Raw genomic sequence first — 14,472 nt, 5'->3', positions numbered from 1 at the left:
GTGCCGTTCTTTTCCACCTTTCCAAGGAGTTATATGAGCACTTGTATGGAAGGGATGAGTAATGACAGCTCCATTTAAGCTACTGACAGACAGAGAAAAAGGGAACAAATAAGAGCTGAGACACCACACAAGGGCAGCAGTGGGAGTGACACAAAAGAGTCAGAGAGCCCACGGTGCGTGGAGTGCTGGTGTACGTGTGGTTCAGTACACATCACGTGGCTTTTAGGTAGGAAGAGAATAGAGCTTCCTGATAATCCATTTATCATCCCGAGTGGGACAGCTGAATCATGCCACCTACTACTCAAACTCGAGGCTGACCATCTTGAAAGGAGACAGACGAGACTGATGCAAATATGACACCAGAGTTTGGACTTTCCAGAGTAGTATTATTTTGTGGTTCAGCGATTTTTACATATAAAGCACAAAGACAGAAAACAGGAAACATGCTGCCAGTGCACACTTGTTGGCTTTTGAGGATTTACTGATTTTGAAATGGCATTTTACCTGTGAGCAGAGACACTGAGCAGGAAGCCAGATAAAGGGGCAACTAAGGTGCTAATTGTGCACTGTACTGTGAGATTGTGGCAGCTTGAAGTAAGACAATGTGGTTTTCCACCAGGCTCCCTTCAGCAAGTCTTGCTCTGTGCCTCTGATACCAAGTCCCCCTTGTAGTTACAATGGGGCTGGGACACTGAGCATGTGTCACCCATCTGTCAGACAATATGTCAACACAGCCATAACACCCCATGCTAAATGTGGCTGCAGCCCGTTAAGACCCTCCACATTGCTGCTCCTCCAAATATTAAAAGCCTCCTAACCTACGCATTATCACTTTACCTTCATCTCTTTCTCATCCATCTTGTTTCTTTTCATTTTCTTCCGATTTCTGTGGGTGCAGCCACATTCAGCAGCTGACTGCTAAACATCTTCCCAATATACAGCCAGCTGAATAAAACAGACACACGCTGAAATCTAAAGATGTAATATTCATTGCCTGTGCCTGACAACCACGTCATCTTCCACCATTATAAATATTTAAACTTAAATTTAAACTACACCACAGCCATGGGCTACAACAGGTCAACGGGTGCAGGGTGATGTCCAGTGGGAAAATTAGAGTGTTTATGAACGTGCATATATAAAGGCGTTTCCAAGTATTGGAATTCAAGGTGATTCATGAAAGCCGTACTCAACAGCATGGTGAGGAGGTAATCATTATAGATTTATACATAGTTTCTTTGATGGCACCTTTTGTCAAATGATAAATAAAACAACCATTAGAAGAATAGAGAAATCAAAACAGAAACTTATGTATTTATAAAAAGTTGTTTTTGTTTTAATATGTGAAATCAAAGTGACACATGCCCTAATGAGCAGTATTATCCCTAATGCAGAATGACATTCATCCATAACATCCTTGATACTATCAATTGTATTGACCCTTTCTGTTAAAAACATAATGACATTTTGTAGAAGAAAAAAATTTACCCTATAAAATGCACATTTTGGGGATGTGGTTAAACAGAACCCAGTCATTATAAACTTCCTCTATGAAGTAGAAATAGAACAAAAGTCCAAAGAGCAGGAGTTCTTGAATATTTATGTTCTTTGGTTTTAAGCAGTCTACTCTTCATATCTGGTTTAACACAATGTGAGGCCGGTGTGGATGTGTGGTTGAATAGACCCCCAATTCTCCTCTGATCTGATATGGAAATAGATGTGAGAGCAGGGTGGTTTTAAAGGTACCGTCTGACAAGCAGTTCTGGCAAAGTATCCTGCCTCCTTTTTGTCTGTGCATTTCAAGTCAACTTTCATCTTCAATGTTCATCTAATCAATATCCACCATTGTTTGGGTGGCAGAGTGGCAAGAGTGTGATCAGGGTTTCTCATTCTTCCAACCACACAAGCACTTCCTCTTTCAGGTGCCCATTATTACCATTCAGACAAAAGCATGTTAAACACAGAAACAACACAGACTAATTGAATGAAATAAATGGAGCTCATCTATTCTCATTTACACTGGGGCCACCATCAGAATGTATCAGACTCATCTGACTGCACATGCAGTCACAGAGCACAGGCATGTGAACATGCTGCACATACAACACAAACACAGCTTGTAGCTATACAGGCGTGTGTGTGTGTGTGCGTGTGTGTAGTCAGGTATGAATCGGCTACAATGTAAACAAATTAAATTGGCATTTAAGCCAGATGCTGGAACAACTGGATGCACTAAAGTAAACACAACCAGCTTCATGTGACAAGGCCCATCACTAAATCAAATATGAAGTGAAAATCGGTTGATCTGAATGGTAAATGCTAATGTTTTAACTAACGGCTATGTAGATCTTAGACACAAATTCATACTCATCCCCCAGGGCAGCAAAGCAAGGTAGCTCTGTGTGTGTTTGTCCAATTAACAGTTTTAATGGAGTAGTAACTTGTTAGAGCCTAGAAGTCTTTATAGGTTTGTAAAGAATTATGTGTCAGACTAACAGACTCCAGGATCTGACTACACATAATAGTGGCAGACCTGCAATGAGCTAGCTTTACCAGGTGCTTTGAACGTTGAGTAATTTTCTGAATGAATTTCTAAACTTTTGCAGCAGTATTTGGTCTTCCATGTTTTTCCTGTGTGTACGTGAGCTTTCCCGAGGCCTGGTAGTGAGAGCAAATTCACTTTCTTTTCTTATTGTTGATTGGGGCTTTGTAGGTACACTAATCACCACCTTCTGGTGGAAGTGTTACATCCCACCTGTGAAGGTAAAAACTCTCCCAGTTTTTTTGTTTGTTTGTTTGTTTTTTTAAAAACATTGACTATTCAAATGATTTAAAAAGAAATTCATGGCCACTCTCCTGCTTATTAAGGAAACACATTTAAATGATAAACTTGGTCTCAACCCTTGTCAAAATACTGAATTTATGCCAATATATGCTCGCCTGGGACATTCATCTTAAATGAAACTCAAACACATATAAAAGGTGGATCTGAGTTTGTTTGATCAACAGTGATCCAACAAAGAATGAATTATCAGTTGCCAAAGGTCATTCCTACACTAAGGTGCAGCCCTGTAATTCTTTGTTTACAATTCAGCCATTTAGCAACTGCTTTTTCTGTTTCACTTTACAACAGATATATGAACCACCACTTCTATCCTGTTAAGTGTTGAGACACACAGTACATTTAAATGAATCAACACAGCACTAGCTCACTGAAGAAGAGAAATGCAAATGTTTTCCACCTGACTTGGAAGTATAAATTTCTTCTTAATAGACCTGCCTCGTTAAATAGAGGTTAATTAAATAAACCTGTATTTTGCACACAGCCATCAGAGAGACAGTGTGAAGAACAGAAGGATCTGAGAGACAGAAAGCACATAAGGAGCAAAGTGGGCTGATATTTAACCGTAAAGTTAATGAGTAATCCTTGTTTCTAGTCATGTAGCTCTATAGAAACACTTATAGAGCATTAGCTGAATACAGCAGGGGGAAAAAAACCTCATGTATAACAGCAGTATATCAGCAGGCTTTCATGTCCGTCTCCATCAACCACGGGCCTGCCACTAAGAAGAGAAAGCCTTAAGGCAGGAAACAGTTTGACTTCTATCCATCTAACAGAAATTGCCGTGCACTTGACAAAGTTTTCAGCAGTTTGCTGCAACTGAGCCTGGCAAGCCTTGGGGATCCACCCTAGGTCCAGTTCTTTTTCAGTGCAAATTCATACGACCACTTATCTAAAGATGGTGTTCAATTCTGATATCACACCGAGTGTAAAATTACAGTATGTGTGCTAAAGGGCCAAATGTCCGCAGCCTTCTTAGTCTTTCAGCATGTCTGTATTTTTGTTTAATGCTGATAAAACAGTTGGAAGTATATTAGTGGATGATACAAATAAAGAGGTTTAAACAAAAATCTTACTTTTTAATCTATCAGCAATACTGTCAAAGTTTTATTTAGCTCATCTACAATGTTATTTTGAGTGGTCATTGATGTCAGCTACTCTCCAGAGTCTTTTGAGCCATGTTTGGACAAAGCTCTCCAACTGTGGACTGCAGATAGAGTGTAGGTTTTGTTCTTCTCTACAAGTCCACTGTGAAATAAACAGACCACTCCAAGCAGAATCTGCAGTGAGCACGGACTGGCTTACTGAGGCTACAGAGCAACACAAGTTCTGCAGTCCTTCTCACAATTTGAGAGGACAGAGTTGGAATCCATCAACAGAATAATGAACTGAGTGGAGAGGGAGTTGCTGATTATTACTCTGTTATTGTCATGATGTACACATATCATTCATGAATTTATTTAATAAAGCAACAATATGCCTTTGCACAAGAAGCCCCTGCCACAAATACACTTCAGTTCCACAGGAAATGTTAGCATCTACTATTCTCTCTCCAATACAATCCAAAACCTTTGCACAATCATCTCTCCCAAGCTGCCCCCCCCACACACACACACACACCCTACACTGTTCCCTTAAGTAATCCCCCTAATACTTGAACCTTGACAAAAATAGTTTGGTTAGTTTTGCTATAATCCTAACCAGAACCACGATATTTGAGCACATCACATGACTCTGAGCTCCTTTAATATGCATGCTAAGACACTATGAGGTACTTAAACACAGCAGTAGCACAGCTTTACATCGTGACCAGCACAGCTCTACCTCTCAGCTCTCATTATATCACAGACACAGCACACATTCCAGGTTCTTGTGATTCTTGTTATGTCTCCCAGAAAGTAAACACATAATGCAGACCTGTTATTTGTGACCTCTGTTTGTAACTGTCCTCAGCTTGTGCAATTTTTCTTTGTGTGGCAAAACACTACATCTTAGCCTGAATTATGCAACAGGTAAATTTTGTGTTTTTGTGTCATATATGAAAGAGATGAAAGTGAACACAGATGAAATCACTGCAAAGTCTCTCAACATCTGCAAACCATCTTTAGCACAGGAGGGTTCCCGCTTCGAGTGTGTAAGTCTAACCTCTCTCTTCCTACATTTTTTTTCCTCCTTCCTCCTCCACTGAACAAACAGGACCAACTGTCACTGAGAGCACATGGCAGACATTAAGCCCAGCAGTTTTTCTGATTTAGGCACAGCTCTCATTTGGCTGCTGCAAGAAACCAGTAAACACATTTTTGAGCCAGTAGCTTCTGATAGTCTGTGCTGGTTCAAAGAATGAACACCGTTTTCTGCTACTCCTACAAAAAACAGCAGAAATGCCTTTTCCCTGTGTGTTACAAGGTGGGTGTTTTATTTTCCTTCAGGCTCAGCTGTAACTCGGGTGACAGTGTGTGCTTTGGCATACGGTATGGAAACTGGTTTAGACTGAGGAGGTCCCAACACTGACACGAGGGCAGCGAAAATAAACCCGAAACAAAAGAAAGGATGTGAAGGTAAAGCTCTGAAATATCACTTACTGCATCAGCAGCTTTTGGTAACTCCAAAGAATGTCATCACCTCTGTAAATGAACCTTTGTGTGTTATAACCTGCTGTTAAACCTAATTATACACACACGAAAGCTCTGTGGGAGGGTATTCGGACATGCGGGTCAGCTGAATGATATTGCATTAATAATGCATTAATGAAGGCACTTTAGCCTTGTTAGCCAACAGAAACCTGCTGTGACCGCAAACTCCTGACTTGGAGGCACATGTGCTCACACATACAAAACAGTGCACATGTTAACTGGTGGGTACGTCTTATGTGACTGTGTGCACTGCCTGCCATGCTTCAGTGCCCTTCATCTGGGACTCAGGGCAGGTATGAGGGACAAGACAGCTGGTTGAACACTGAGGGCCCTCTCTCAACTAAACATAAATCGCTTTACAACAACTTCCTGCTAGTATAGCAGGGTTTTTTTTAATTTACTGTTAAATATTCATTGAAAGTCAGATTATTATTATCATTATTATTATTATTATTATTTGTGAATTCTTCAAATCTGGTCATGAGGTTTATGCCCATGTCCAGAGAGAGAGCATGGAATATTATGGTGCTGATGCTAAAACGGTTTTACTGACGTAAGAGTCTAAACATTTATTTTTTGCAAAGTGGCAAAATAAATAAAAAGCTATTCTATTCAATGCAACTATTTTCTGTGCAATATGTCTGTTAGGTACAGGCGTCCCATCAAGCTAAAAAACAGTGACCAGTGTTTTCTACACTGTCTTTAATTGTGACTTAACTGTTTGATTTTCTGTGGATACTCCTACCAGACTGGAGCTGATTAGGTCGGCATGCTTACCAAGAATATTAAACCCTTTCACAATATGTAAAAACAATCCTCATCACTCCAAAAGTCAAACAATTTGCAACCAGCAATTACCTACGGAGTTCCAGGCCAATACTGCTCAATGCTTTAAATTGTATCATTATTTTCAAATAGGATACAGAATTGGATTATATCATTTATACTGATACGTGCATCTTTTCTTAGTAAAGGTTTATGCAAGTACCTCTGTGCCTCAAACTTGTTTTCAAAGTTCTTTTGCGAGAGAGATAACGTTGCCCATCAATGAATAAGAGCTCTAACTTGATAGTTTACTGGCTTCTGGAAGCATGTTAAAAAATTGCTGTTTTCAGCATCAGACTACAACCAAAAGTTGACATTTTCACCCCTCAGAAAATGGGGGTTGCTTGTTTGCTTTGTGGGACTTTTAGATTTTATTGCATTCGTTTGGGGTCAAAAATCACCCATTATAAAATACCACAAAATAACTGTCCAATCAAGGCAGCAGCAAATGAACAACTTCTGTGTTCTGCCAGGTAAAATTATTTTTAAATCACTGGAGGCTGGTAGATTATGGTCTACTTCTTCTTTGTGAGAAAAAGCTGGCTGACTGCAGTAAGAACAGTTCATTTTTCCCCACGGGAGGTAAAAGTGTCTGTTATGTGAATGGTTATTGACTTGGTGGCTCCGACTAGACTTCTTTCAAACCAGCATGTTTTGGCACTTAAACAGGCTCTTCAACGCGTTCTTTTACGAGTGTGAACACAGCCTATGAATATACAACCCCAAGTCCAATAAATGGACAGCGTTTAAAATGTAAATAAAAACAGAACTGCAAATCTCAAAACCCTTATGTTATTTACAATAAAACACAGAAAACATATCAAATCCAATATTTACTATTACATGATAAATATTAGTTTGCTTTGAATCTGATGACAGCAACATCTCAAAAGTTGGGACAGGAGTAACAAAAGACTGGAACAGAGGCAAAGTGTAAAACTGTTCCCAACTTTGAGACATGTTGCTGCCATCAATTTCAAATTGTACATTTTTATCAGTTCAAACATTTGATGTTTTCTATATTACATTTTTCAAAATGTAAATTAAAAACAGAATGCACAATGTCCCAGGTTTTTTGGTATTGGGGTTATAGTGATACACCCTAAGACAGCTGATCCTTCCAGAATGAAGAAAAGACACAAACTAGGGAATATGGAAAGCAAGAAAAGGAGTTTACCTTAGAAATGTGTGCAAAATCTAGGCACTTACTGCACTGAAAATGATCATCCTCCTTCTTGAATACCAGTGTCTGTGATGATAAACACACGTCTTTCTACTAAGGAAATTATCCAATGTTTTGAAGCCAAGCAAATTAAATAACTGTTGACAGCAAGTTTAAATTCCCATTTTAGACCATTTCCAGGCAGAACATGCTACCATGAGAGATCGCTGTCACTTGTAAAGTGAGCCAGGAGCCAAGAGTTATAGAAACATTTGAGATCTTCAATCCAAATTTCAAGCCACGGCAGAAGGATGAGCCTGTATGAATGTTTTAGTCCTAAAAGCAACTGCTAAGGAAAGTGAAATACTCCTGCAATCTGACAACAGTGAAAGTGACCACATTAAAACAGGCCTCTCTTTCGTGTCATCTCAAGATCATGACTGATTGCTCTATTAGTAAAAAGGTCAGGTGGCATGTTTTTTTTTTCTTCCCACTATGCAAACATCTGGAAATCAAGAAGTACAAAGAGGTCCCTAGAAAACAGCTTCATTTATGCTGCACTAAAGTACTGCTATGCATACATGACACCCCAGTGACATGAAAAAACATCTGTATTTAACCTAAAATGAACCTGTGACTCCATCCATGCCTGTCAGACTGAGTGTTTAGTAGAGAATAGGTTGTGTCTACCCTAAAAAAGCATTTTTATTTATTTATTTATTTTTAGAAACAAGCCTGGAATGCAACACTGAAATATGCAAGATCCATTCATATTTTCAGAGTGGGGCAACAGATAAGAATCTATCCAATCCACTTTAAAGTGGGCAGCTATTGGTGGTACTTGGTGTCCTAAGATTCAGGTCATTAGGCTGAGGGCATTTCAAATATTCATCAAATGTTGTTCACCCCCATCAGTGTTTCCTTTACTCTCAAACAGAGGAATACCACTCGAAGAAATTCTACATTGCAGTGTGAAAGCCATACCTGTGACCACAAACTAGGCATTCTCCAGGAGGCAGCCATTGTGTGACATCAAGAAACCTTGTTCTTGTGAGGGTGGTTTCAACAAGATAGCAAATGTAGTTTTATTTACATAGGGCTGCACATGTAGAGCTGCTAGGATCTGCTAAGGGTGTTTTCCCCAGCTTGATGAAGACAGATAAATGTTTTAGTGGTTCAGAGCAAGATCTCTGTTAAATCATCTATGTTTAATTGTGCATGCGGGAACCAGCCTTTCAGCAGATATTTCCCTCCAAAACCCGACAAAGAGGCAAAGATCACATAATACAAGCTGCCTGCATATACACACAAACAGTGCAGCAGGCATAGGCCCTGGAGACAACACTATGAATGTATTCCCACAAGGCCATGGTCCCAATTCAGTCACAACCATTACTGTTGACACATTATTTAAAAATTGTCAAAATGACCTTTTTTGGTAATTTGATGTTATTCTCTACCTTTTGTTGTCTCCCAATTAAAATGGATTTATAGAAAAGGTGCTAAAGAACAGTCACAGCAAACACCCTGTGGGGGGGGGAAAGCAACTGTGGCATCACCCATTTCTCTCTGGACTATGCAACTGGAATCCTCAACAAAGACAACTTCTAATTAAAGCCAACTAAAAGAATTAAACGCTCGAATTTCACCTGCGAAAGCTTGGCCGTAAACTCCTTGGATTGCCTGCACTGCACAGCAGTTCAGTTTTTGTCAAATTATTCTATTAATATGCTTCAAACACAGGTCTTAATGTCTCACTCAATAACTTAAACTCAATGAAGTGACACATAGCAAATAGCTGTTGTGTTGGGAAGCATGTCAACAGTAATACAAGCATTTTTTTTTTTTTTTTTTTTTACTTTGGGGGAATAATCTTTGAACTGTGAACCCAAGTGCCATTAATTCCCATTATTAGAAGGATGCCTTTTGAAATGCAATTTTTCTGACAATGTAAACAAAGCAGCGTTTGACCTACTGACTCATAGCCCATGGGCCTTGCAGTGCCATGACTGTGTTCGTTTCTTTGTCATACCCTTCTGGCCAATTCATTGATCCACACTAATACTGCCCACCGGTCATTCTCAACATTAGCTAGCAGAAGCTAGCCACAATTGTAACCACTTAACAAAACCAACCACAAGACCGCGAACAACTCAACTCCTGTAGGGAATGGGTCTGTCCTGATCTAGGTCAGCATTGCACATGCTTAATTAACACGGGTAATGTGGGGAAAAAATCCACAAAACACAACCTCTAAAATATGTAATTAAGTAATCTGGTTAGTTGGAGGAAAGCGCAAGGACAAGGGAGACTTACCAGACCTCCTTGTTATTACCATAATTCCTTCCAAATGAAGAAGAAAAGGTCTCCAGTAAAACAGTGAACTAGCAGGTATTTCATTCCCTGTGGGTTACAGAGCAGTGGCACTTCACTCCATGAGGTGAATGGCACAGGAGATGGAGCCAGGCCTTAGGGCTAAAACTCCCTGTCACCTCTTTTTAAAAAAAGGACACATAAGACCACACGACTGCAAGAATTGACAACAGGCACCAAACACACACACACTTTAACACACACCTCCTTGGGCTGAGAGTTATAATGACATTCAGGCTTTGTACAGCACCCCCGAGTGTCCTCCTAGGCTATGAGGTATGCAAATGGAGGGTAATTTGTTTTATTCACAGTGGAGCGGATCGGCTCCACGGTGATGTATGTTCTAGAACAATATCCACTGTTGAATCCACAGCAAGGCCAAATATTCAGGACAGGAAGCCCATTGATCCATTCAGCTGGGTAATATTAGCTCCTGTTTCGGGCTTCATTAACAGAGGAGATGTCAGAGCACACACACCCTATGGTTCGCTGCATAAACTCTCAATGGCCTGTGACTGTGGCATCGGTGCTGTTAATACAGCGCAGACCACACCGTGCAGCTACAGCATGACATCATAGGCTGGATGCATTGAAATTAGCATGTTTCTGTTGTCATCGAGCATTAACTGCAGTACAGTTTAGAGCTGCATTTAAAAAAACAGAACAATGGTAAACAGCCTCTTCTTTGGAGACCATTGCTTTATGCACACTGCTGTGTTATGCCCCCTGCCATGAGAAACACAGGCACACACGGACAACTTCTTCCAAGGATGAACTCGAAAAGAGCATGGCCCGAAGGCACAGGATGTCTCTTAATGTGTGACTCAAACTAATGGACTGCCTCCGTCTACTGTGCCCCTGCCCTCGCCTGCTCCCTCACTCATCCCATCTCCAACGCAGCCTCTGTTTTCTCATCTTCCAACCCAAATTTCCTCCGCTCCTTCTCGTCTTCCAGCCCCAAACATCTCTATTTACCCCCTCCTTTTGTTTTTATGCCTCAGGATGCAGTAGCACAGAAGGCGGGATCAATGTGACAGCAACAAGACAGATGTACACACAATGCACTCACGCACGCGTGGGTGACAGGCTTTTGTCCGAGGTCAGCATGCTTAAGAAAAAAAATAAAATGAAATACAAGCGTGGTACAAAATTTTCTTCAAACAATGCACGTTTTCCAGACCATCCCTAAACCTAACAAAGCACACGATCTGGGACACACAGTGTTATCCGAGCACAATTCAGAATAGTCTATTTTTAGGCCTGAATCCACCAGTATGTGGGTCTAACCCTGCCGAAAACACACACACACGAGCATCCAGGGTGTCAGGCTTTTTAAAAGTCATGCCTTTGCTGACTGCGGTGTCGTCATCTGGTTGGGTTTTCCTCCGGTCAAGCCCGTCTCTTTCAGGATGACAAGCCGCAATTGGTGCTTCAGTGGAGACTTAAAAAGAAGCTGTGGCTGCAGCAGCCCTCCACACGGAGAACAGCAGGTCGGCTGATAAAAGGGCCGCTCTCTCTCCTCATGCAAACTGTAAATCACAGACTGTCCGAAACACTAAGGAAGGGCTGCGCTTTGCAAAACTGGGGCGAGTGTGTCTATGTGCGGCTGACTCAAAGCCGCTTGTCTCAGATCCTGGCTCAAGATTTTTAATGATTGTATTTTTTACATCAGGACAGGAGGATTTTTTTTTTTTTTTTTTGGGGGGGGGGGGGGGGGGGGGGGGGGTGTAGTGAGTGAGAGAGAAAGAAATTGCTTGTGACTGTATGGGGATAAAGAGAACACACACGGTGTTTTCAGGCTTGCCTAAACATGTAGTGCATGCGCTGCAGGTCTTATCACCCCGTCACACAGCCAACCATCTCTGTGACACAGCAGAAGTCCCATAACCAGTCAGCCCTGCCATGACTGACTGACTACATCTGCCTGGGCCTGCCAAGCAACTGATTCACACGGAGCTTCTGTTTGTGCGCCCAATGAAGTGCTTCATTCAGCAACAGACGTTTGGATGACACACTCAGTTATTCAGTTATTCAGAGCAGAAACAGTTTTTCCCCTCAGATTCCCACTACTCAACAAAACAAAGCAACCGCTTCTCTTCTCTTACCATCCTCAGTTCCTTTATGAAGCGCTGCAATGACAAGTTGGGAAGCCCCAGGCATGCTTTCAAGTGCTGCAGCCATTAAGACAAGCGAAACTGAAAGACCATGAAGGTTAAGGACTACAGAATCCAGATTGTTAGATTGGAGGAGGAAAAGAAAGAACCAGACCATCTATTTGGTGGGTAGAGCTGGTTATTAGTAATTTCAACAGCAGCATGGAAACATTCACAGCCACACCTGCCTTCACACACTGATACCATCAATACATTCTGCTTGGTTTGCAACAGATTATAATTACAGGGATAACGGTTAATGATATACCCAGCTCTGTTGCAGCCAAACAGGATTACACAAAAGTAATTACACCAAACTTTGTGAAATTCCAGCCACATTTAACAACGAAAATATTATCTTGAGAGTTTAAAGTAGTCTTATTGCTCATTTATACTGCGACTGTAACAGTCCCAGAAGATGCAACAAAAGCCTCGCAGTTTTTATTAATATAGTGTGAGCATAACGGCTCTTAAATATTGGATCCCATTCCTCAGAAGGGTAATTAGAAATACAGCTTCTCTGTGCAAAAACATTCCCAAAATGCATGCACTGCTATCAGCTTACCCGTGCAGGGAATGTTACTCCCAAGTAGTCTGGATTAGACCTTCGGTCACTAACGCTCGCCAGATGTGCGGACAGCATGACTCATGGATGGTGTGTGCCCTGCCCTTTAATCTCTGCAGCAAGTTGACAAGTGCCACCAAGTCAAAGCACAGCCGCGTAGCCAAGTAGTGCGTGTATGGGCAACTGTAACACACAACCCACGCAGGCACAACGGCTCTTTAGCTTCATCTGGGAATAAGGGCGATAAAACTTGGTGTTATGAGCTCGTGCCATCATAAAGAGACAATTACATCTCCCGTGATAAGTTGTTTCGGGGGAGGCTTGCGCCTCTGTAGAACGATATAGTGCTACATAGGGCGCAAAAGTAGGATTAGGGTCTGTTTACGTTCACTTCTGATGACCAAGGACTCGCCATTAGTTCCTACACAAATATTGCCACGCTTGTTGTGGGCGCGCGCGGGGACGCTTCAGGCTGCGCGTGCATAAGCGCGTGTGCCAGATCTTCAGGAACATCAGAGGGGGGCAATCGGAAAGCCAACGAGAAAAACTGCAAAATGACAACAACAAAAAAAGCAGCAGAGCAACACTTACTTGCCGATGACCTCGCAGAGCTCGTACACATCTTCAAAGAGAATGTCGTCGTCCGCCATAGTCCGACCCCGGTTGGGGAAAAATTATCCACCCCCCACCCCCCCACCAAAAGAAAAAGAAATGCGTCCCAAACCTCAATTTATGTTCCTAAAAGGAGTGCTACGGGCAGACGACAGTGTCAGGAATAACTGACAAAACGCCGCTCGTGTCGCCAGCAGCAGGGTAAGTCGGAAAAGAGTTGCAAAGAAAGGTTTCCAAATCCCAGTTGTTGCCTCCTTCGTCGACCCCCCTGTACCCGCTTCCCCCCAAAAAATAAAAATCCCCCGCTGCGAGTGAACCGGCACAGGGAAGATCTGCGTATTCCAGGGCTCTGCCCCGCCTTTACCGGTATCGTGCCCCCCCGTTTCAAAAAGCAAACCTCACAGGGTTGTCAAACAACATAGTAAACTACTTCACCAGCGTGACAATCCCCGTAACGACGCAGACATGGTCACCGTTTTCAGTGTTGTGCTGACAGAGGGCGAAACGAGCCGGTGAGGCAGTGTTGTGCATCAGGTTCGGGTTACAGCGCTGAACCAGGTGGGTTACGGTTATCTTCACATCCCAAACAGCTGCGGGTTTACTCTTCAGTGTTTTCGGGGGTGTGCGCGCGCATATACACAGAGTCCTCTTGTAGTGTAACGGACGACCTGGTTCAAGTCCTTGGCGTACAAAACCACGCGCGTCGCACTCCTCGTCTTTTACCTCGGCTTGACAAGACTTTGCAGCCTCTGGTTTACCTTTTATTTCTTCCCACTATCGCCCGTTTGGCCCGGACGCTCAGCTCTACAGAGCTTCCAGAAAACCAAGCTCCTCCTACAGGGGAGTTATGAAACTGCTCCCTTATCCTCCATCTTGGCGCCAAGCCTTTCCTCACGGTTCCCCTGTCAGGTTAATAGGCTTTGAGCCAATATGGCGGACCGGTGGCGCCGTAAAGATTTCTCTAAACCCGCAGTTTCCTCTGGACTTTTTCAATGGAGTTCCCACCCGGAAGCGAGTAGTATGAATGAAGAATGTTCGCAAATGTTAGGAAGTGTAGTATTTAAGTTGAGTATTCAAGAAGTCACGCCTGACTTTTTTCTTTAATGATTAAAGGTACATAAAGCTAAAAAAAAATTATGTCAAAGAATAATCAGCAACTATTTTTGAAACAAATTTTCATCTAAAAAAAAAAAAAAATCAAACTTTTTTCCCTAGTTGTCCAGGCTGAGCCTGTTTTGCCTAATTGTTTTACATAATTAATGAATGGATCTGTACAAAACAAGACCCTGAAGTTACAATGGGCTCTA

General features: G+C 42.0%; 1 protein-coding gene across 15 annotated transcripts in view; it reads right to left on the bottom strand.

The window, feature by feature from the left end:
* caska (calcium/calmodulin-dependent serine protein kinase a) overlaps positions 1 to 14,002 on the bottom strand; it is a 158,017-nt gene extending 144,015 nt beyond the window's left edge. For 8 of the 15 annotated variants that reach the window (XM_084908984.1, XM_084908978.1, XM_084908981.1 and 5 more), the window contains exon 1: positions 13,145 to 14,001. In XM_084908984.1, coding sequence (XP_084765110.1) covers positions 13,145 to 13,203 — 59 coding nt within the window. In that variant the 5' untranslated portion in view covers positions 13,204 to 14,001. Of the gene's footprint in view, positions 1 to 12,553; positions 13,059 to 13,144 lie in introns of those variants that run through there. The other 7 variants (XM_084908974.1, XM_084908975.1, XM_084908977.1 and 4 more) reach the window with 2 other exon arrangements.
* Between the last annotated feature and the right edge of the window lie 470 nt (positions 14,003 to 14,472).

This window comes from Perissodus microlepis, chromosome 16 (genome assembly GCF_051167445.1).
Source record: "Perissodus microlepis isolate ML-2025 ecotype Zambia chromosome 16, ASM5116744v1, whole genome shotgun sequence".
Classification (NCBI taxonomy): Eukaryota; Metazoa; Chordata; class Actinopteri; order Cichliformes; family Cichlidae; genus Perissodus; species Perissodus microlepis.
Note: the sequence above shows the minus strand (reverse complement) of the source record. Positions and strands in the feature narration are given on the sequence as shown.